Source organism: Limanda limanda, chromosome 2, assembly GCF_963576545.1.
Source record: "Limanda limanda chromosome 2, fLimLim1.1, whole genome shotgun sequence".
Taxonomy (NCBI): domain Eukaryota; kingdom Metazoa; phylum Chordata; class Actinopteri; order Pleuronectiformes; family Pleuronectidae; genus Limanda; species Limanda limanda.
In genome coordinates this window covers 23,813,025-23,838,449 of record NC_083637.1, presented here as the reverse complement: position 1 = coordinate 23,838,449, position 25,425 = coordinate 23,813,025, and the positions used below count along the sequence as shown (strand labels likewise).

At 39.9% G+C, this 25,425-nt stretch overlaps 1 protein-coding gene across 1 annotated transcript; it reads right to left on the bottom strand.

Moving 5' to 3' along the window:
• Nucleotides 1–3,137: 3,137 nt before the first annotated feature.
• On the bottom strand, nt 3,138–21,788 carry armh3 (armadillo like helical domain containing 3). Its single transcript, XM_061085840.1, has 26 exons — nt 21,713–21,788; nt 20,028–20,137; nt 19,878–19,934; nt 19,637–19,783; nt 19,174–19,281; nt 18,991–19,083; nt 18,827–18,901; nt 18,642–18,728; nt 18,009–18,065; nt 17,830–17,873; nt 17,290–17,350; nt 17,100–17,146; nt 16,244–16,319; nt 15,010–15,103; nt 13,566–13,667; nt 13,390–13,448; nt 12,937–13,002; nt 12,365–12,434; nt 11,964–12,024; nt 11,784–11,872; nt 11,094–11,176; nt 10,442–10,568; nt 9,588–9,663; nt 8,230–8,308; nt 3,451–3,567; nt 3,138–3,258 (listed from the first exon to the last, which is right to left on the bottom strand). Exons 2-26 carry the CDS (start codon nt 20,127–20,129, stop codon nt 3,166–3,168), a joined length of 2,070 nt encoding a protein of 689 aa, XP_060941823.1. The 5' UTR covers nt 20,130–20,137; nt 21,713–21,788; the 3' UTR covers nt 3,138–3,165.
• Between the last annotated feature and the right edge of the window lie 3,637 nt (nt 21,789–25,425).

Here is a 25,425-nt window from a genome sequence, read left to right as displayed (position 1 = left end):
GATTCCAGTTCCTCCCTCATTTTCACCTGCAGTCTCCCAGAGTGAATGTCCACACTTCTGTAATGCAGAGTCAACACATGATGTACAGTGAATATAAAGTCATGCACACAGAGAGCCCTTCATGTTATCAGTTCCACTTATTTACCCAATAACGAAATAATGGAAAGCTTTAATTTATTGTTTTTACACATTATCCAATACAACTATTTTATTTGTATTCATTGAGTCTAGTAATCAAGTTTTTTACTGTTATAAAAATATATATAGTCCCACACTTTGCCTTCTTTAAAGGGCCTGTTGTTTCTAGTGATTCAGGCGGATGTTGGCCCGAGTTATGTTGAAAATAACAAATGGTCATCAATTCACCAATCACACTGCCCTGACAAATACAACTGCAATCTCAATCAGGTACAGTCAGTCTGTAGACAGACCTGAGAGCAGCAGGAGAAAAAGAAAACAAGTGTTGGTGGACCATGACTGTGCAGGAGTTTCTTTTAAAAAAATGTTTGAATATAATGTAAGAAGTTCTGTTGTAATAATGTGTTCCTCTCGTAACATGTGCTCAGGTTCATGTGTTTAGACGTGTAGAAGAGTTCTCTGGCATAAAAACATATTTTTTTAGCATTTTGAGAGTAAAGTTGAAATGTCAAGAAAAAAAAATGTTGATCCATGAATGGAAATGAACATTTGTGCAAAAACAAGTTCATGAGCCAAAAAGAACATTTTGTGACTTTTGACCACAAACATCTCATTAGTTTGTCTCTTAAGGCTCCTTTATAATACTCCGCTTTGACGGACACGGACAGACCGCCCGACTCGGTCCATGTTTATTTCTGATAGCCTACGGACAGCCCTTGGCTGTGATTGGTCCGCTAACGACAACATTTCCGTACCCAAAACCCAAACACACCTACGAATCTACGATTAATCTGACGTGTGTGTTAAGTCAGCGGAGTTGTCCGGCTGACGGTGGCTCGTTAGAGCACTGACGGCATGTGTGCACGGTCACAGACGGTTATAACAAGCTTTCATAACGGCGCTAGCAGGCTAGAAACCATGCTAATAGTGGTAACAGTGCAAAAAAATCGTTTCACGACTGTAATTCCACTTCTATCATGACACTGTTTCTACAATACCGTCAGGTTAGAAGCAAAAACTGGGTAGTAGTTAGTGTCGGGAGTTCCTGCTGACTGTGTGTGGAAATGGGGTTGAAGCTAGCTGGGGGGGAAGCTAGCTAGCTCAGTGTAGCTTCAAGCTCTTGAATTAGCAACACAGTACGGAAACAAGACCGGGGAACCGCTGCGCTAAGAAACAATTACATCAGCATTTTGACCTGCTGTGTGTCACTTTATTTTATTTAGTTGCCATCGTAGCCTACACTGTGTGTGAGGAAAGTGGAGAGTAAGTCAATACACAGCGTGGACTTCTTCTGATTACTCGTGAGGTGGGCTTCTCCAAGCTTGTCTTCTGTTGCGCCACCTACTGCTCTGGCGGTGAATTGTTTTCAGCAAGTAGAAGTATAAATGAAAAAGTGTCCGTCCGATCTGTCCGTTCGTCCGTCCGTAACGGATTCGGAGTAGCATAATGGAGCCTTAAGTCCTTAATTGTGTTCCGGAGATACATGTAGTGTACAGTGCGAGCAAATTGTGCAAATTTCTTGTTCTCTCACCAAAAATTATTCAATCAACCGTTTTATCACCTTTCATCACTTCTTAGTCACCAAATCATAAGTCACAGCTCATATTTGCTCGACAGGAAAAGCAAAGTAAAGAAATGATGTAGGACAAACCATTTGTTGTCAAAGAGCATATTCATTGAATGATAAGTGGTCTTTCACTTCTGCAGTCCATCAGCATAGGAGCTCCAGCTTCATACTGACACCTGATGTAGCAGAATCTGACTCTTTGCAATGTCAGCAGAGGATAGTGTGTGTGTGTGTGTGTGTGTGTGTGTGTGTGTGTGTGTGAATGTGTGTGTGTGTGAATGTGTGTGTGTGTGGATTGATGAGGACGACTGGTGGTCCACTTTGATACAAAGAATGATTATATTGTTGTTAGACATATAGGAGTAGGTTTCAAAAAAGGAATCACTCGTAGTATAGTAGGAAACCAATCTTTATTTTTTTTAAAAGACCAGAAACATAAATAACTAACAGGAATTAGAGATGAAGAGAATGAAGAGAGTACGCTTAAAAGAAAATGCATAATTAAGATCCACTTCCAGTTAAAAACAACAAAAAATAATTTCAACTGTTCTGAATGATAAAAGGAGGAGTTCCAATAGATGTCAGGATCTTTTCCTTCACTTGCACCAGAAACACCAGCGATAATGGTGACATTAGTTTTCCGTCTGACTGGCCACTCACTTCAAAACATTCAGATCAAATTGTTAAAGCTAATTCAGAAAGAACCTGTGTGATGTACAGTAGTGAAAGTTGATCATGGCTTGGTTCAAAAACATAAACAATAAAAAGGGTTGTAATCACTTCAGAGCATCCGCAACTCAAATGTTCTACCACTCCGCAAAGACGATGATACAGAAACACCTCTGTTTGGAACATGTGGACAATTGTTAACATTCAAACAGAAACAGAAAGCATTCTTCTGCAGAGGAAACAAATGAATGATCTAATTCAGGAGGATTTACGGTACGATTCAAATTCAAAAGGCTCCTTATCACCTACGCTTAAATCCACAATCTGAAATAACTTCAGGAGAGATGATTAATAAATCATGAACTGTGGCAGCAGGAGTTACTTACAACATCAGCAGTGGCTGAAAAGGTAGAGATGATGATCTGGGTTGAAAATACTTTTGTTTGAATATTAAATTCAAACCGAATGGGTCTGTTAACAGTCCGGCCAATACTGCAGCTTGCACACCAGGATCCAGTGCAATACGGTTTCCCAAAAGGATCTCACACACACACACACACACACACACACACACACACACACACACACACACACACACACACACATTAAGGTGCATCCGTCTCTGTTTCCACTGTTCGCTTTACAGGAGACAAGAGGGTGAGAAGTGGAGACGACGGATGGAGAGAACAAGTGAGGAATGTGTAAGTATGTGTACATGTCCACACGCACATTCAATTCACGGTCTGTGTCCATCTGAGGGGTGGGTGGGTGGGTGTGTGTGTGTGTGTCTCTCAGGAGATGGTGGAGAACTCTTTGAGCAGGACGTCCTGACTCATTGTGTTCAAAGAGACATTCTTCCTCACATTCAGACTGATGGAGCGAACCTGGAGACACAGAGAGAGACATTTAATCCACGTGCCATGTTATCAACCTCTGCTCACCACATCCTCTACACCTTGGACTCTTTCATGAATCAGTTTGACTTGTTATGTGCCCACAAATCACTAAAAGGAGCTGTTTAGGTGGAGACAACATCAAACCCCTATACTCCCACAATGCACTGCTCTTCATCTTACCAACTCCTTGAAGAAAGCCGCCTCTTTGGGCTGCTCCGAGTATCTCTCAAACTGGTCCAGACCATCCTGCAGTTTGAGGGTGAGTGTGTCATAGTTGGTTTTAACCACCTCCAGCACCTGATGACAACAGAGAGAAATATCTAAACAACTGTTGCATAACCTCTAACCGCACAACACGCACGACTGTCTAATGCATCTTACAGTGAACTCAAACAGTCAAATACAATTAGCGTGTAATACCTTAATAGAACATTTATATTCATGAGAGATCATTTAGAGGGTTGCAATACTGGAGCAACATATCTGGTCCCTTCAACTCACTCGAACAGTGTGTGTGTCTGTGTGTGTTTCTGTGTGTGTGTGTCTGTGTGTGTTTCTGTGTGTGTGTGTGTGTGTGTGTGTGTGTGTGTGTGTGTGTGTGTGTGTGTGTGTGTGTGTGTGTGTGTGTGTGTGCGTGTGTGTCTGTGTGTGTTATGCACAGGATACTTGCCTGAAGTAAAGTTAGCAGTGAGATACAGCATTTGAATCCCTGTCATTTTATCATTCAGTGGGGAAAGAGGCCCTGAGCAGAGCTTTCATTATTTTATTAATGGCCCTGCAACACTCTGCACAGCATGAGCCGCGTCTTGTCATGCTTCCCTGAGCACCGCAACACACACGTGCCAGCTCTTATCGCTCTACATATTCTCCTGTGGCCTTTGCAGTTTATCTTATGTGCAGCTAAATCATAATTTTTAGATTTATTGACAGAGGATGAAGAAGTGTAAATCATTCATCATTCTCCCTTTTATTTGACTCTTATAATTATACAGCTCTGCTCAGGAATAAAAGGTCTGTTGTTTATATTCAACCTCTGATGTACGCTGATGAAAAATTCATCCGCATACCTCTCTCAGTTCTAAATCATCCCCCCATCCCTCTCTCTCTGTGTGTGTGGAAATGTGGAGGCAGGTTTGAATCGTAACCTCAACTAATGTGTGTTAAAGTTTGTTTCTCATTAGCAACAAATGGAAAGGAGGGGAACAAAAGAGAAGCGGAGGGGGTAAAGGAGGGGAAAGCTATGACGAATTGGTTAGCAGCGAGAGTTTAAAATAAAGTCTAAGTAAAAGGAGAATTAGAGAAAAGCCGTCGTGGTCTCTGTTTCAGGCTGTTTCCTCTCTGCATCACTGGGCAGATGGAATTACGTGCACACGGCTGGCAGTATGTGTATCTTGAAGCGTGGATACAAAAGCAGCCTTGTGTGCTGGAGTGTGCCTTGACTCTGATGTTGTATTCTGTGTCTGACAGACAGACAGACACACTACAGCAGCCTGTTTTGATGCTGTGTGTGTTTCTGGAGGCCATCCATCTTCTGGTGTCACTGTCGGGACCGAGCGTGCCGCCGGCGCTTGGCTTGCACGTGGCTTGTATGTCAAAAGACGCGGGATGAAAATGCAAAGTCTGTATCACATTCACTTCATTAAAAAGCAAGGATGGAGGGAGGCAGACGGCAGAAAAACAAAAGGCTTAGTGGGAAGTGACAATGTGAACGTGCCTTAAACTGATTCAATTCATCATCTGTGCTCGACTTCTCTGTCGCTGCTCTGCTCTATCGTACAGGTTCAAATCCACAGACACAAGATGCTCTGGATAGTTTGACGTAATCAGTGGAATGCAAGAAGCGAGATGAACATTTTTGGATTATTCAATACGATGTTTTTCTCTTATTATGTGTGTGACTTTGCAGAGTGCAATTCTTTTCTAAATTATAAAGGACATTTGACACTTTATGAATCTAAAAGTTTCAAAACAACTGTTTATCATCAATCAAAGCCATAAAAATTATTGTTGCCATTATACCATCTTAATAAATCACACAAATTATATTTGTATAGCCAATATTAAAAAAATCCCAATTTGTCTCATTGAGCTCAACAAGGTGAGACATCCTCGGTCCGTCTCTTTCCTTACTCAACACGAGTAAGTACTTTATAATCATTACCTTCCAAAAGAAAAATCAATAGGCATTAATTCAGTGTAAAATTACTGCAGTTTAAAAACAAGTTTTTTTAAAATTTGTTTCTTGATCCAAATCACTTAATAATCACTATCAGTACTTTTATATTTCCTACATATTAAAACCACAGTGTGATTGGCCGTTAACAATGATATATTTGAGTGCTCGACATTTGGTCAAGCAGGGTTCGGTACAATCTTTGTGTAGAGATTGTGTCAGAAGGTTTTGTTGACTAATGTTGTTCAGGGAGGATGTGAGATCACAGTCAGGGTCAATGAAAGACATTATGTATATGTGATATTTAGTATTTATGTGTCATAGCAGAAAAACATCACAGTGACAGAAGACATGATGCAGAATATTAGATTTTTTCAAAAGAAAAAGAACAAACTAATTTCTTGTTGTTGAAATAAAAGAAAAGCTAGTGTCCCTAGTTTGCTAGAATATGGTTACATGATGAAAAGGTCCAATCTCAACATCTTTGCAACTGAAAACCTCAAACTAACGAGTTACAGGGACAAACACTCTCGATGAATTCAAAGATCTTCAGTGGAATGAGTGTGTCAACACACAGATTCAACGAGACCACATTGTGACAGACCCGGGGTAATGCTGGTTAATGAGCTAATAACTAAGAAGCTGAAATCTCAATCAGAAGGAGAATTAGTGTGTGGGCCTCACAGGTGCTGTTGCAAAGTGGACAAATGATTGGAAATTGAAGATATTGAAAAGAGATTGAAGGACAGCGAAAGAAAAGTGCATTCCCTTCTCTCTGGCCTGCGATGAAACAACAGATATGATCAATATTGCCCAACAAGCCATTTTTTTAGTAGGTTAACTGACAAATGGTTAAGAGGGAGGACTTACTGTATTTGAAACCCATGCATGGCTCAACCAAATGTGATGATTTACAACAATGTCTCTGTCAAAGACTCAAAATTCTGAGACAGACTGACCCTGACCTGGGAAACCAGCTGATAATAGTATCATCACACGGGCTGGAAGCTGTGCAGCCTGTCGCATGTTTTCAAAACGCAGTAAAACCCACAACGATTGATTTTTGTTGCATCCATTTCCTTGGTTGAACTGGAATCAACTTAACTGTGTTGCGCTTGTTGTGGTTATAATTAAACCTAGAAACACCCCCCCGCCCCCTGTTTTTTTTTTCGCACCCACCACACACACAGACACACATACACACACACGAAAAACAGGTATGAACTGAAGTGTGGATTCTACCATCACTACGTTCTGACATCAGGCACCCGGCTGAATATAAGAGGTTCTAGCCCTGGAATTAAAGAGGTTAATCTAACATATCTGTTAAATAATTTAGCATGTCCCTTGAAAGATTGAAACAGCCTGAAAAGGTTTCCCAGCCCTGGGTAATTTGTTCATGCTGCTCTCCGTTTTATTTTAGCACAAAGCTGAGTATTAGAAAACAGACCAAGTCTTATAGCTAACATAAGATATGATCAATTTTGTATGGTTTTATCTATGGTTTATACTTTTGGTTATCCTGTCATTAGGTTGTTCATGTTTGTTCATAATCCTCCTTTACAACAACACTCTACATGTTAACATTATGGTGGGGAAACTTAAAATATCCAATAACTAATATGAGTGAATATAAGGAAATAAGGGCATTAGAATACAGGGCTACAGTTAAAGGCCTGGTTAGGTGTATTTTAAACCATTTTCTGTTAATACTCAATTTACTGCCAGTGTTCAGCAGCTCTATGACGACTTCTACTAATGTTAAGAAAAGTGCTGGGACCCACCAACTCAAAAACAAAGTCACTTTATTTAATGAGTTAATATCACAAGTGGGAAATCATATAAAGCACTGGCAGCTCATTGACACTGAAGCCAACTTCTTCCTTCCCTCTTTGTTGTGAATAAATCTAGCAGATAAAAGTGGAGAGGTAATTGGGGAGTTTAATGACCAAATCCATCACTCTCTTATCACCTTGTTAAAAAAAGGGACTCCTGGCGGCTTTCCTTTCCGCTCCGATTTGACATATATGATAAAGGATCTAAAGTGGAGCTCACAGCACTATCAGTAACTGTTCAGCTTCCCTCCAGTCCACACTCAACTTTTTCTACTAATGATAAAGGAATAACTTCAAGCATTTCATAAGCTGTCCAGATGCTTAATGAGTCACTTCGCACGCTGTGTGTTTTGCAGCGGGTCTCCTACTGTGTGCTTCGTTATTTCAACGAGTGTCTGAAGACATCAGAGAAACCGCAACAATGACTGTTCTCTAAATATATAGCACAAACATCTATAATCACAATAAATCAAACTTTCCTTATGGGGTAATGTTTTAAAAACACAGTGGGAGGTGAATTCTGTTTGTGTTTAATAAAAACTGTATCAAATCTGTTGTGTTTCAGTGTCTCCATAAGTGACAACAACCAAAATGTGTGTGTCGGGATCTGTCATGAACATTGTTGCAGGATTTTTGTATGAGAAGTGTCCTCACAATTGATTGCAAGTTTGCAGCTAGATTTAGCATCACTGCAACACATTAGCAGCATTCACAGAGGCCTCGCCCAATATTACTTATACAACTGCATTCTTCCCTGATATTTAATTGATGTGTCACCAACTATTGGCCCGGCATGCTTGTTTGAGTGTTTGTAGTCATTTCTGTGTTTTTGTCTTTTGACATGACAGCGATGAGGTTTCAGTAGAGTTCAGCCCGGATGGCCCTGGGATGTTGGTGAAGTTTATTTGTATTTCCTTGAGAGTAAGAGGAGTTGGAGTCTGGCGTGTTTACCTGTTCCTCTGACAGCTGGGAGATGTGGTTCACGGCAGCGTACGACTCAATCTTGGGGTTAAAGTGGTTGACGATGGCCCTTAAAGACAAAAGCAGAGGCACTTCTGAAATGATACAGAAATGATTTTGAATAACTTTGATTTTTACTCGTTTATTTTTTTGCCATGGATTTTTTGGCACACTTTGTAACCTTGTTTAGATAAGTGCTATACAAATAAAGTAAAAACAATTATTTAAATATACACACCACTCTACGAAATGCAAGACTACACATTGGACTGGCTACGGCGGCATTGTAGACTTTCACCCATTTTAATGCTTTCTGGAAAAGCTATTTATGGAGTAAGTTCTTGTTTAGGAGCAAATTAAGAATATAAAAAAACGAATTATTATAAAAAGGTGTTGACCCTTTTTAACTTGATCTTTGACAAGCAATGTTTTAACAGCCTGTTTAACACTAAACTCATTTCTCCACCCCATTGAATTCTATCTTAGTGCGTCCTTCATATTGTGTGAGCACACCAGGGAGGTTCAGATGTAAATTCAGATGCAATTCCAGCATCACCATTCATCTCTCAGAAATAAACAGCATTATAGCACATATATAAGTTGATGCAATAAGCACAGCAGTGAGATGAAGTGGCTTATTTAGTCCTGGGTTAGAAGGAGTAATACATCAAATAAATTATAATGACAAAAATGCAGAGAACTCTCTGTTAGTGGTATTTCTGCTGTCATTTCAACGTGAAGGATAAAATTAATGGAATTCAAAATTGAAATTGGTCCCTTCATTTGAGATGATTTCAACACTGTCTCTCTGGATTCTTTATACCACTCTACCTTAATTAATTTATTCATCTGTTCATTATTCCTTCGCTCTCCTTCCTGCCTTCCCTGAACCCTTGTGACTGCTGATTAAATAGTGCAGACGACTCAATCGGGAGACCAGCTGAGTTGCTGAATCCAGGGGGAGTATACCCGCTCGCTCTGATGCCCACGGGGGCCCCCGAGCCAGGGTGACCTCAGAGGATCATCTCGTCAGAGAAGATGGAGGAGGAGGAGAGGGAGATTATGGGAATAGGAAACTGTTGGAGAGGAACATTGAGTGTGTGGAGTCCGTTTGGGGTGAAGGAGATAAAGGCTTTAAAATGATCGAGAAGACGAGTCCTGGGACGAAAAAAAAAGAAGCAGGCTAGGGATGGAGAAATTATAGTTCCAAAGCCTTTACTTCATTCCCTTTACTTTGACCTTCCTCCGACATGTTCTTGTTTTCAATTCCGTGCAATCCAATTTGACCCTTTTCTCCCTCTTAGCGTACAGTATATGTAAGCTAAGTGTGTGTGTGTGTGTGTTTTTACCTAACATTGACAAGGGCGTGTGTGACTTTGCTGGCTGGCTCTTTCCACTGGCCCGTGTTGGTTGATACCCTCAAAACTAGAAGACAGAGAAACAAACAGAATCAGATGCATGTGCAGTCACACAAATTGCAAACAGTCAATGAAAGACAACTTGATAAATGACTTAAAGCAACACCAATTTACTTTAGCTGAGCAGCAAAAGCGCCCCCTTTGAATCCATATTCAAGGGCCCATATTTTGGTAATTTAAAGGTTCATAATTTGAATTGGGGGATTTTCTAGAACAGGTTGCTGTAATGTTCACATTTGTCTCTTCTTCTCACACCCAGTCTGAAACAGACTGGGTGTGAGTCAGACTCCCTCCAAAACAACCCAATCTGCTCTGATTGGTCAACTGCTTAGAGTTTGTCTGAGCAACATCACGTCCCTTACCTAGAGGCTTCCTGATCAGCCATAAACTTAACTATAGCCATAGCAGCCATAGCATCTTTTCTGCTAATCCAAATTGAGCCGAACTAGTTGATTGGTGGGCAGGTAACATGTAGATACTTAAAGGGAAAAAGTCAGGAATAGAAATTTGACCTTTAAGGCACCTGAAAAGCATAGTATGCACACTTAAATTCTGCTGGGCTCAGAGTCTGAACTGCTGAAGGTTATTGAAGTAGTGCATCTCTTGAAGATAAAAGCTCCTGTATAACAAACAAAGCCTGTTATATGCTCTTTGAACAAATAAAAAAAACTCTGCTATTATGTCCATACTAACAATACAGAGCTTTCTTCTTAAAGCCAGCTGAAGACCCACAGTTGGCGGCATGTGACTTAATTCTACTAAAGTATAACAGTCTACTTTCTTACCCATACAGTAGAGGTTGTCGAAGACCTGGTGCATTCGGACGATTTCATAGTACAGCTCGTCGTAGCTGTTGGAGGTGGGCAGGAACGTGTCACCGTACGTTATGAACATATTGAATAGGTTCACTACCTGGATGAGGAAACACAAACACATACAGTTTGAATGTACCTACAACACTTTCACACTCAAAGAGATAGGAACAAAGATATTTGATCTACAACATCAGTAATGTGATTTGAATATTATTTAGTAATTTATAATTCTTGATAGAAAATACGTTCTAGTATATCAATAGTTTTTCAAGGCTTAACTAAAAATACACAGATCAGCTACAGCATTAAAACGTGTAACTGGTCTTTATGTTGTAGCTGATCTGTGTAAATTCATGCTCTGACAGTTTATGCAAACACAGTGAGTTTGGGTTTTTCTCCTCCTCTACAAATACTAATAAAAAATACTATTTAAACCATTTTAAGAGTTTGATTTCATATGCATAGGCTGGAATATAAAGCTGCACATTTACTTCATCCTGTCGTCTTTCTCCAAGACAATACACGCATCTCTGTGAAAACAATCAGCATTGTGGGCTGCACTCTGTCAGGCTCTGGTCTGTGTGTTTTGGGAGTGTGTATGTGCGAGTGTGGTGTTTCTCACCAGTAAGGCCAGATGAAAGATGTTGTGCTTGCCCAGCAGTGTGGTCTCATTTGACAGCAGGAACTTCAGCAGGTTGATGAGAGCTGTGCAGGGGCAGATATGTTGGCATTAATTAAATAATCTGAAGAGCTGATAGCCGTCTACCAGCAGAGGCAGCAGCCTGCTTCCCTCAGTGTGTTTCTTTATTAAGGCAGTCCTATTTCATGGTTTACTATTATCACCACCAGGAGGAGAGGGCCATGTTATTCAGGGAATTAAGCAGATTATTGGTCTGATTGGAGAAAATGTGTATTCAAATGAGAAACGGTGCGATGGGGCCATTACACGCTGAAACGTTATCCTACTGTGTGTTGACCAGGCTGAAAGCAAGGCCACTAGGATGGATTGTTCTTCCTTTAGAGGCTCATTATCCAGTCTCAATGATGCAATACATTTACACAATAACAGGCCCAATGACTTCAAAGAGAGATTGGTTTAGTTTTGTGAAAGCAGGAACTCTTTACTCAACTGAAGAGGTGATGTTTTTATCAATTAGGTTCTAAACTGTCCTGTCATGAAACCTTGAAGAGACTAGTTATAAAATGATGCTTGCAAATAACTCATAATTAAGTGTAAAATTCAAGATCAATCATTACAACTAATTATCACTCATTAATCTGATGTACCTAACCTAAAGTGAGCTGTCTATACCTGACCAGAGCTCTCTCCAGGTGTAGTGTAATCGGATTCTGCATTTCTTCTGGTAGCAGAGGAGTTTGTGGATGATCTGCACACAGCGCCTGCACAAATAAAAAATATGTGAAACTGTGACAAACAGAGCAGATGTCTGTATAAGACTAGTATTTGAATAATGTGTGTGTGTGCTCTCACAAATATAAATCCATGGGGAATTCCTTCATCATATGAGTGACAATAAACTCCACCATCAGGTCTAAAGAAAGATACAGGAGAGACAGAGACAGAAAATCATCGGTTACAGCTGTAAAGCAAAAGCAGACAAAGCTTCAGCAGGACTCCGGGGAGGAAAAGAAAATCACAGGAAAAAAACTTCAAAACCTATTTGAAAAATATCTAATGAACATATACATGGGACTAATTAACCGTGTGTCCTCAACTTTTAAATAAAAATATTTGGTTTCCCACTAAACCAGTTGCCATGGGAGACTCAGAAAGCTAATAAGAGGTTATAGTGGACTAACTAGCATTCAAAAATATCAATGATCAATTATTTCCAGTGCTTAGAAAACCCCAGTTATAAATCTGCCTCATACCTAGAACAGCACACACCAGCGGCCGGGAAGGCATGTTCTTGTCCACTGGTTTTTTTCTGTGCCTCATGGGCTGAAAAAGATAAATTAGGTAGAAAAGAACATTTTTGTAGGACTTTACTCGTTATTGGGAATTGTACAGAGCTCTCTGCCACATTTGATCTCTTTATCTGTGGATTTTATTCAGTTATCATGGACGATCATTCAGTTGTTATCATCTGACCAATATTGCATGCTAAAGGTGTTTAATAGGTGGCCATAAACCAATAAAGCAACCAATGTGTCTTAATCACATGACTAAAATGATTAAAAACAACTATTACACAACAATTTCCATGACAACCAGGAAAATTCTGTTAATGAAAACTGTGTGTGTGTGTTACTGTGTGTCTGTGTGTGTGAGGATACTGTACACAAGTGAGGGACCAGTGTATCAGAATACTGTCAGTATATATCAGCTTTAATTAGTGATCATTTATGGAAGACATGCCTGACACAGTTAAACATAATAAAAATATCACAGAGTTTAACGCTGACAGACGAAAGTGTCTGCATATGTTTGATGATAAACTCACCATTCTATGGAGATTGACTCTGAAGTTCATATTGTCATCATGAAGAAAGGCATCAGCATACTGGTCCTATCACACACACACAGGTGGATTTAGAACATAGACCATGACAACAAAGACCCGGTTCAGACCTGGTATTGACGTCCATCTTGAGAGATCCAATCACAAATGGTCAGCTCTAAGTGGTCTGAACACACCCACAGTCCTCACTGCGTCTTGAGATCCCATCACTCAGTCCCACCACATTCGGAGGTGATTATTTGTATATAGTGAGGAAGTGAGATCTTATCACAAATGTCCACAGTAGACGCATTCAGGACACATTCTAATGTCAGTTGTGAACACATGTGCATGTGTCCTCTTGTGATCAGATCTCTCAGGACGGATGTAAATACCGGGTCTCAACAGGGCCACAGATGGATTGTTGGAGCACATGGAAGCATGAGCTGCTCATACCTCTGCTATGCAGGTGAGGATGATTAGGCACAGTCTGGCACTGTTGAGTCTATGCTCATCTGCAAACACAAACATGAGACTCTTAAAAGATAAAAAATATAATAATGTTATACAGGCTGATAACTATTCAGGGGGTAAGAAGAGACAAAGGAGAGGATGTGAAGGTTTCCGTTTACCTTTAGTGTCCTGCATTACGATGGAGGCATACTTGAGGAAGGTGATGAGGAGGTTGCTGGTCCCCAGGTTGGGATCCAGGGGCAGTTCTGGGTTGTTCATCACTATAAAGCACAAGTATATATAAAACTTCAGACACAATCAGTGCAACCTAAATTCTTACAAATAATCTTTCTACATCTTATGGAGAAAGAGGATTTACTTTTTATGTGGAATAAACAGAGAGAACATAATTATGATAAACTGATCTTTAAATCAAAACATGTGCAAGAAGTCAAACGTTTGTAATTTGATAAAAAATATTGTCAAAAAAGCCGTCCCTACAGCCTAACTATACGAATAAACGAGTAAAGAAGTATTTGTTTGTCCCAATAATGCCTCACTGTAGCTTGCTGTGTTGTCTAGACAATCAGGTTCATCCATTTAAAAATCTCTGTAGTTTGAATCACACTTTGTTTCATGGATAAATGATGAGCCGGTCTTTTCTCTCCCCCTCCACCCTACAGACCCTCATTTATCTCCTGTCTTGTCAGATCACTGCAGGAGTGGTGGGAAAGAAGATCTCACACTGTCAGGAAACATATCATCACGCAGGGGGAAACCCGTGGAAGGAACAAAGTATATTCCTGACATGTGATGCAGGCATGTGTGTGCAAATGCTTCTGGTCCGAGCACAGGACCCGCTAAGTGCTGAGGCTCCCATCACATGTCATAATGCACCCTGCATGTGAAACATTCATCTGTATCTGAAGCTGGAGGTAAATATTTTATATACAAAATGGCTCTTAGGTTCAAATCAATGGAGGAAGAACTAGCCAGGGATAGAAACATGCACCTTTAGATGGTTACAGCGTGTGCGCATGCTAAATGACCTGCTCTTGAATGTGCCTGCAACATAACCTGAAGTTAAAGCCATGCACCAGTTTCAGAAATGAGTAAGCACTTGGGCTACAGTAATCATTTCCACATGAAAATGTAATAAAGCCACATTAGAAGTGTGTTTTCAGTATATCACTTCTTTCATATGAACTTAAAATCCAGTGAATATTTGAAAAGGTGGTACTGGTGTAGGTGTACTGTATGTGTGTGTGAGTTTCTGCTCAAGGCAGCAATGAAAAGGGATTTGCCATATTTGAAGTGGTTATCAAAAATGTATGGACACAGTTAGGATTAAATAAGAGCAAAGAGAAGAGACCCTTGTTGCCATAAGTTTTAGAGAGCGGACTCCCTTTAACCTATCTTAGGGTGGGTAGTTCCATTTTGCTCACAGTTGAGGAGGTTATACAAAACATTTGTGAACACACAGAGCAGATGGGCTAAAGCTCTCCTCCTCAACAAAGCTCTGGCGTCATCCCCAAAAAATGTATACAGTAGCTAATGTCACAGAGATGATAGCATGTTTGCCTGACTGTCAGAGTAAAAGTATTTCAAAAGAGAATGGATTACTGTCTAGGGAGGGCGGCGTTGTGCCGAGTGGGGATGTCGGTGTCATTGGAGTAGGGGTGGTAGGTGTGGTTGGGATGTCAATCTCAGGGTGGCTCTGTTGAAAAAAAAAACACAAACATAACTCAATAACTGACCCTTGTATCCTTTCACAAACTGAAATACCAAAACATGTTGTACAGCAGAAACAAACAAGGACAGGGAGAACAAATCAGCAGGGCTGTGCAATAAATTACATTCTTTGGTACAATATTGTTCATCCACAGGTGTGAGTGGGAAACTTGCATGAACGCAACTAAATTAAACACGGAGGAGAGTGAATGTGACACATCGGCATAATACTGGACAGGAGTTGACCTTGTGGCAAAGAATCATGAAAGATCATGGGTGCTTTGACAAGTTAAATCTGGAAAAACATGGCCTCAATTTGAACTGTCAAGACTTTGTCAAATAACTGTTCATATTTCACAGCCCTCTTTGTAGTGCAAAATAATTACACAGAAGTTAACATTAATCATTGATGCTCACTGATCTTAAAGGCCTTGACAGCTTCTGTGTATGATATTAAAACAACATCTGACCTGGCTACACCTTAGAGGGATTTGCTTAGTAGTAAATGTGTATGAATGTCACTGTGCGGATCAATAAACAGTGATGAAGTTGTTTTCACCTTTCAAGAGACACTGATACCAACACAGTATCAACTCTACTGCTGACATTGAGCACCTACCGAAAAAATAATACATTTAACAGTCAGAAGAATTAAGGTCTGTCTCCTACTTTCTAACCACTGTCCAGGGTTTTATATCTTTATCTGATGTCAGTTCACATTGCAGATGTCATGACTGGCAGCAGATTAGGCAAAGGAATAAAAAACCTTTACCATTTCTTTTTTTAAAATACACCAGCGTTAAATGCAGATTTTAAGATTCAAAAAAGCTTCAAGAAATGTGTTCACAAAATATCTGGATTTTCTTAAATTGAGTGTTTTGATGTGTGACCAATTATAATAAGTAAGGTATGACGACCTTTAACAAGTATGTAAATACTCTTATTTTGAAAACATTTATTGGGAGCATAAATTTATCAGAGGTGAAACTTTATTTTGGGTAACAACACAGGTACAGAGACTTTGATACAATAAAAGTGAGTGGGAAATGATCTCCACCTGGGCCTCTATCCAAGTTTTTAACAACAGTAAAACCACGGGAGAAAAAGTAAAAGCAGAGCACCTTACCTGAGCTAATACAGTGATGAAGTTGCGGTTAAGGTGCACGGCCTCATACAGTGCCAGCAGAATCGCCTCATTTGTCCTGAGATGAGAGAAGTTGATGGTTTGAATGAGCTCTTTCATTTCTTAAGTCAAATCTTCACATAAGATTGGACTGAGCTGTTCAAATCATTCACAGTCTTGTATGAAGCCTGGTCAGCCAGAAGGATTTTCTTATTGTCAAAACCCATTACACCACCTTTCACCGCTTCAAATCTGAGTCAAGACCAACTGTGAAATTGCTAGTTCTTACAAATGGATCACATACATGGAGACGAAATAGTCAGAGCTGAATACGTTCTTAACATTTTTAAAAGTGCCAAAATGTATTTGCTTTTGATGGCCACAGGCTAGGCACATTGTTGCAGAGGAAACACACCGACAGCTGCAGCAGCACAGGGAGGACACGGAGGCCATCACCCATTTCATGTGAGTATCTGTGTATAGAGCTTGTGTGTTTCATCACGGGGGACAGGTCAGGTCATATGTTTACGGGTCCAGGCAGATCCGGTACAGAACAGGACTCTGCCCTGTCCCACTCAAATGCTGAAGTTATGCTTGAACCAATCAAATTTGAGTATATACTGTAACAGTTACCGATTTTTCTCAGTATTCTTCAAAAACATTCAAAACACATGATCATTTATATTCCCCACTGGGGTATTAAATTAATTTAAACTTTGATTTACTGTAAGATATTGCATGACAAAACAGCAGGCAAAAATAGAACACTGTGGTTTTAATGGATCCTCAGTCAAAGTGTAGAAAATGATGCAATTACGTTTGACTGATGGGTAGGAACTAAAAATCACTTTGCACTTACTGCACAGAGAGTTTCTCATCAGCGTCTGCTATAAACATGTTGCCCACCTATAGACAAAGCAACGACGGATTTATCATTAAAAGACAGCAAAACATCCACATACAAGGCATCCTATGAAACTCCTAAAATACAAATAAAAGATCAAAATGGAAGAAATACAGATTAATTTAAGATACTAACAAAAACTTACCATACTGGTTAGTGTAGAGAAGAAACCACCCTGGTTCTCCTCCTCCTTATCTTTGTACTGCCTGAAAGGTGGAGAAAAAGACGAAGGACATAAAGGAAAGGGAGAAAAAAAGGAACACCGCAGAGACATTTTCACTTAAACACAGAACTTGTAACCTAACACACAAACATTTACCTAACATCTCCTCCCTGCTATTCATTATCTGCGGGGCATTCGGTTTATACACAAAAACTAAAAACTGTACAAAGCTGTCATCCATCACTGTGACTCATCTGTCTCCACACATCTAGAAAGACCAGACCTTCTTCACAAACAGCATTTTTATTTCCAAACCTTGCCTCGTCCAAAATACATTAACGACCGCCAAAGAAAACTGTCAGATATAAATAACTGAAAGAATAAAAAGCCTGTTTTTTTCCCCAGGAGAATAGAAATAGAACATTTGTGGGAGACATCAAACCAAACTGCTGACGCCAGTGGCCTCCGAACACAATGCAGTGGATCATTAAAAAACAACACTTGGACAGATTTAGCTCTCACCTGTTATATTCTGTCAGAGCGTGGTGGACAACCATCCCCATTCCCTGAGAAATACAACAAATGCGGTGGTTCAATCCAACCTGTGACAATGTACTTGAAGTGAAAGCCAGCGCCTACATCAAATCAGCTATATTCTTATTCTGCAGGTAAGAAGATAAAGTAGGGGACAACATACTTACATCCAGTGTTGGCTCATCGTCAACAATGGACAGCTTCACAATGTATGGATTCACAGACTAACAGAAAAATCAGAGAGTTTTATACCTGTTAAATATCTGCCACTCATTTCATAATCATTTATTATCAACATACTTTACCACTGGTCCAAAAACCATTAACATCCACTAACATCTGGCTTTCGTCTGCAGTGAGAATGCATACAATCAGCATTCACTCCAGGGTCAAATGACTCTGCTTTAAACACAGGTTTTCAATGGCTTCATGAATGTCTTACTCTCTTATTATCCCCTCATTTCCCTTGAGCATACATAGGGCAACAATGAACTGAAAAGAGCTCACAGAGATGACACCCCACAGCTGTACATCTTGTGCTAAAAAGAGTCTTAGAGAGCTGCGAGCTGCTCCAACTGTTTCCTCTATTACAGCAGCTCAAATAACAGTTTAGAGTCAAACAGAGAGGGTAGTTTTCATTTGATGTTTTTAGATGCACAGTCGTCACTGGCGAGTGTTTATTCTACAGCCAACAACAATTGTATTGCACCATTCTGCGGCCCAAAAGGCTTCATATCATATAAACAAGTTCAGTCACATAGTCATCATATGTGTATAATACATAGACTGTATGTACACACCTCATATTTCCTGTAGTTGACCAAAAGGGCCAGAAGCACCACAGCATCATAACCATGCTGCCCTCTACTGGAGACATCAGACAAAATCTGAAGAGAACAGATAGGAGAGGAAAGATTGTTTATAATAAAAAATACTAAAAACTCCAGAAAAAAGAATGAGACACAGTCGTCCACTCATCACTTACTTGTAGAATGGCTTCAAAGATGCTGTTGATCATCACATATTCCAGTATGGTGTTCTGACTGATATTGTCTGTTACCTGTGGACAAATTTCACATATTCGTTCGTGTTTTGTAGGACAACAAACTTTTCCCGAAGCTCATCAGGTTATAAATCCTCTGTTCTCACCGTCACCAGACACAGGAGCAGTTTGAGACAAAGGCTCTTGAGACTCTCTGAGCCGTCGCCACACAGAAGACTGTCCAGTCTCTCCATCAGGTCCTGCAGGAGACACACAAGAAAATGATCTTCCTTTTATCATCAATCTCATTCGCTCCTTTCATCCACTCCCAAGTTGTTTTTTTCACATACTTTCATCCTTTGCTCGGCCTTGTCGAACCCCATGAGCATGTTGATGATGTCAAAGCCAGACGTCGATTTGTTCTTCTGATGAACCCCTCGGAAAAGTGCACACAGAGTCTGCGGATAGAGGATAGAAGAGCACGAGAATGTGAATGAATTCCCATCACTCAGATCAGATGAGTCGACTTTCATTTGACTACAGTTACAGTCTTGTTATCATCCTTAAGGGCAGAGCTCCAGACCAACTTTTTACTGGGAGCACTGAAGCTCCTTACTGAAAATGTTAGGAACACAAGCAGAATATTTAGGGGCGGGCACAGCTTAAATCGACCTGCAACGCAATTTTAAACATTTTCCCACAAAAAATAGACAACTCATAGAAATTACAATGTGCTGTTCACAGTGTCAAATATAAATTGAGATTGTGCTTTTTTGAATCAGAAAATTTAATGTAAAGATAAGGTGTGATTACCTGCAGGGCGTTGACCACTTTGATCTGGTGCTCCTCACCCAGAGCCTGAACACAGTGGTGGAACAGGGAGTTGATGTTGTCTTGAATTCGCTGAACTTCTTCCCCATCGACACTCTCCAACTTGGTCTCAAGGTACTCAAGGTTCACCTAGAACACCACAGAAGGACACAAAAGAGAACCATGAGAGAGTTCCTGTTCTGCCACAAACATTTCTACTCAAGTATCTTTCTCTTTCTTTTACCTTCATAAGAAACAGCTCATCCCAGAAGCGAGGGTTGTTTTTGGCTGGATCCTCTTTCTAAAACAGAGCAGACAGGACACTGTTTACACTTGAACGTGAATTTATTTCTCAAAACGTTTACCACTCACTTTCTTTTAATGATATACTCACTGCAAAAATCTCATCATACATCAGCACCACCTTCTCTTTCAAGGGTTTTTTAGAGGACGACGACCGTCTCAGCAGCCCGGCCTTCTTCTCCACCTGAGACATGACTGAGTCTGAAAAGAGGCACAATGAGTGAGAAAAGTACTAATCCAAGCAAGTTTGAATACCATCACACTTCGAGGCCCATTCATTCCTAAGGACGTACATTTTTATAAAATAGGTGAAGATTAAATACTTTCGCATACATTTTAATAAATAAATATATTCCTGAAACATGGTCACTGTGGTAGTAAAGGCTATTAAATCAGAGTTAATATCATATTCGAGCCGTGGAGTAGCTGCACATAGAGTTGTTTGCAGAGAGGACAGTCTAAGTATAAGGAATTCAATCAAAATGAACAATATCGCCTGTGTACATAACGATATCTCAGCCACAACTCATAAACTAAAACTTGCAGGAGGTATTCTTGATGACATAACATATATCTACTTAAATTAAATGTATAACATTTAAAAGAGTTTTTCCGCAATTCAACTTTTATAATCACTCACAATGAACATTTTCAACAAGATCTGTGCAAAACAAAAGTGCGATGATTTGACTCAGAATGACTCAGTGGTGTAACACTGTATTCTATTATTATTAATAATAATAATAATAAAAACATTCACAGCGCCTCTATACACCTACGGACACCTTACAATATGTCATTATTAAACACATAGAATAAAAGCTGAGGTTTAAATCAGGTTAGGAGGCAAAGACGCCCAGGAGATGGACCAAAGATTTAACTGTATGACAGAGAGATAAAAGCTGCACAGACAATATTTGTCACATGGATCAACTCTATTAGTTGTTTCATAGGATTGATTTGTTGGTGATTTCTCTGCTTCGCCTGCTCCAGGATCAGAGGATCCCCTCAGCAGTGAAGCCACATTATTAAGTAGCTCAGCGATCGAGATGTTTGCTGTCACTGATTCCATTAACTTGCGGCCTGTGCCATTAAGCCTCCGTGTCAGTCTGCTGTTCACAGCTGGACTCTCCTGTCACGACGGATCTGAGACTCATATCGAGTCATTTTGCTGTGTCACCTTAATGGTAAACATCTGTCACGACCACTGATTTAAACAGCTACTTTCAGAACTATTCTCCAGACTGTCTCACACTGTGTCTGTCCTGGGCTGGTGTTGTGTTACACTTCAAATCACTGACATGTCGAGCAGTGGACAGGAAACATGAAGGTCACTTTAGTAGAGAAAAACAACTTTTGAATACTGTGAGTAGCTCTGTTAGATTTCCTGAATAAAATCAGCTGATATTTGTTAAAGCCGATGGCACATGATACAACCTGCTGGCTAGCTAGCATGAGCTAACAGACCAATCTCTACCTCCCGGTGTTTCACAGGTAAACAGCAGAAGGTTCCCTTTCACAGACACGTGTTGTTGTTCAGTCGACTCCAGGTAGACAGTCATAGTGTTTATCAGCAGTTTGGTCTCCACAAGGAAAAACACCGTCACGTTCAGTCCCTCCAGCTAAAGCTAACTAGCTAACTAGCTAACTAGCAAACGCCTGTCAGACACTGATTTCTGGTTAGCTGTCAAACGTGTGGCTGCGCTCACTGACAACATGGATGTGTTAGATTGTTCAAACAGGTCCCAGCTTAGTGAAGAGTGTTTTTATTCTTACCTCAAAGGAAGAATTCAAATGTGTGAATCCTTGTGACAACACTAGCCTCTGTTAGCATACTGCTGCTGCCCGTGGCCCCCTGCTGCTCAGCCGCAGATAATACACACACACATTCTCTATGACACACAACTAATTTCATTTCAACCACATCATTTTTTTTTATAATAATGATAATTATAATGTGAAATGACTAATCATCCAAATTATGCTTCCACATATTGTTAAATGAAATAAAGTAATAGTGTAGAATAATAGTACCAAATAATCAAATATTATCCCATAATAATATTTATTATTTAAGATACATAAGATACACACCTCACTTGACAAAGTCCATTCAATGTGTTGAAAATTATAATAATAAGTAGAAGAAGATTAGATTTGCCTGTTGATGCCTTTTAAATAATGTATATATTAATGAGATGAAATAAATATCAAACAGCTTAATTTACCAACTGTGTGACATTCTGTGAGATGATGTAAAAAGTATCCACATGTTACGTTATAAAATAATTCACTGATTCATGAGTATAATAATATCAAATAAGAAAAAAAAGTCCATGTGTTAATATTGATCATTTAAAATCCTTTTAATCTAATGAATGACTAGAAATTAGTTAAAGAATTAAAATAATTGCTTAAAACCTGAGAGAAAAGAACGATAGTAGTGGCTGCTAAATGTGGACTGGTACTGCTATCATAGATATGTGATTGGATTAGTGTTGAGTATTGAAAGGTTTGATTGACGGTAAAGCAGATAAAAACAGAGTTTCAGGAGAATCACGAGTGACGACAACCTGCAGGCAGGTCTCCTCACTGAAGAGCAGCGCGAGCCATGATTCATGTAGGGCCGGGGATTAGAACAATATGCACAATTTCCATCAATAGCAACATAACAAAAGTTCACTATGTATATCAATATATGGCCCATGCACATTGTTTGCACAGTCAGGAGGTATAACAAACACATATTCTTTAAATTAACTTTTTTATCTTGATCAAACCTTTGTCCAAGTCACCAGGCCCTATAGATTTGTATAGTTTTCTCTTAATATCCTGGTTTTCAAATTTCTCTTGCCCTGTGTCAATTCTCTTTTTAAAGAGAATGATTTTTAGAATGTATCTTTGTTATTATTGGCTCTCCTTCATTGACAGCTCATGCAGACCTTGATCAATATGTCCCTGCAACAGTCTGAGCATCAGCATGAGTCGTTTCATCTGTAATCCGTGGATCTGAATACACTGAGTGCTGCGTCTGGATCTCCATGGAGACACAGACCTCAAGTGATTAGACTGTTTGTGTGTCATCGTGCAGTTAAATGTCTCATCATTTACGGGGGAGAGTTTTGGGGGATTCTGTCTAGAATCGCTAGTGGGTGATTGACAGCAGCGCGCCTCAAAGCAAAGTGTTGTGCTCTCTGTGTTCCCATTAACCCTGGTGATTGAAAACTGGCTGATTCCAGCAGAGAAGAATGATAGTGATAAACCATCTGCGTCCTGTCGAGGAGGCTGAACATCTGCTGGTGCAATGTTTTCCTCTAATGTAGAGAAAATCATCAGGGTGAGGCTGGGGATACAAAATGCTGTCGAGACATGAATTATGGAGAGGCTGCACACATGGATGTGATTGAAGAGTCCCTTGTCTCTGTAATATGTGGCCACTTGTTGCTGATTTGAAGCACACAGAAAATAACCAGGATTTCTGTTTGAGCTGCTCCTCCTCACAAATGCGCACATGAGCCCCCTTAAATTTTATTCAGGAAATCAAAACGACGGAGCTTAATCTCATCCCAGATACTCCTTTTTCTAGGAGCTTGAGGTTTAATGGCAGTTTTCTGGCATTAACATGATCAAACGCAGTAAACTCGATGAGTCAGCCACATACAAAATCACATCACTGCTTTTTAACTACAGCAGATTGTTGATTCACATTTGTCGACGTCTTTGAACAAGAATTATTGTCCATATTTCTGTTCTCTGCACTTAACTCATACTGTAAAGTGCCTGATGGTTTTATCTTCAGTTTAAAGCAACAGTTGCTGATTGCCAGTTTTGACCTTATGCCTTGCCGGGTAAATTAAGTTAACTACCAGGGGTGCAATATTTCTGCTACAGACTATGCGGAGCACCTCAATTTCCGGAATAAATGAGACGAGCTCTGCTTTTATTGTGTCATTAGACAGAGAGGGAGATGAGAGGAGGCAGGAGAGGGGAAGACGAATGGAGTATAATGAATGAGAAGTAAAAAACAGACGAATAGCAGTGTGGGCTGGAGTGAGAGGGAACATTAATGTGTTACACACAAACCTTCTTTACATACAAACACACGCACAGTCTGAGCATTCACCTGCCCGGTTGAAGTCAAGCAGAAACTGTTTAGACCCAAAGAGCATAGGGTTATACCTTGAGGAATGTATGATGCTGCTGGGGAAACCTAAAGAGTTAAAGTCAGAACGGTTCAATAAATCTGTCGTTCCGCATGGTCCCACGTCCATGCACATTGTGACCTTTGAAAGACAGCGCTCCACTACATTTCACACTGCAGCACGAACTTTAACTCAGCTTGTGACCAACACCAGACAAATACATATGGCTGTATTTATAACTGTCTGCCTACAGTGAGTATAATAATAGAATATATGTGTGCACTAACCTGAAGCTATTTCACCTAACTTAAGCTCCCTTTACGTTTACAATTTTACGATCTTTACGATAAAACCCCCGACCTTCCGTAAGTTCTGTATCTTAAATGCATGTAATTGCACTTTCGGTGAGAGTTATGACAAAGAGGAAGTGGCCCTGCGAGATAGGATTTCTCCCTGATGTGCACTTTGTTGTGATTTATGTCTCACTGATGTGCATACTCTGAGTTTTAGAACGTGAACGCTTCCTTAGAAGTTCATCAAATGGAACACATCAGTGCAGCTCTTCTCCGACTTCACACTTCATCACCCAAACATTTACAGCCATTTCGCCGTCAATGTAGAATGAGGATCAACGCTGGGCACTAAATCAAAGACGTTAAAATATTAACAGACAAATGGTTTTAGTTTCTCCTCGTTTTTCCACTTGACAAACGGAAATAGCCTGTGAGTTATCTCTGTGATGGTCTCACTAATTGTTTCTTATAACTCCAGAGACTTTATTTAGTTGATGCAAAACATAAACAGTTTTATCTGAGAATAGCAGAAAAATGGAAATACTCGTTCCTGAAATCTGTACATGGATTAAGAGAATTCATATTAGAAATGTAAAATGACACCAGGAAGTGTTTATTTGTTTCTCTGGAGCAACAGCTGACACACTGTGTGTTTGGAAGGAGGTGACTGCAGCAGCATCATCTGTGGTCGTAAGCCTGTTCAGGGCCTGAGGTTTCACTTATGAGAAGTTGAAGTTGGAGATGGATCGAGATCCTCACACTTGCTATTACTCTATCCTTAAATAGATGATAGGGTAAGAAGAACAAGTTCTCTAACAAATTCAGAAAAGACCATGGAAGGACAACAACTAGGTCATTAAAATGCTGGGAAAGGAAGACAATAGAAATATGAGCCAAGGTATGACCCACCCTGTCTCACTGGGATTGGGAAGTAAGTGCTGTATCAGTTGTGTTGGGAATTGGTCAATAAACAAGGTTCTGAGACAAGTTGTCTTTGAAAGTTTATTTGCAAAAGATTTCTGCAGAAAAAATCACAGAGGCAAGGTGGATGTTG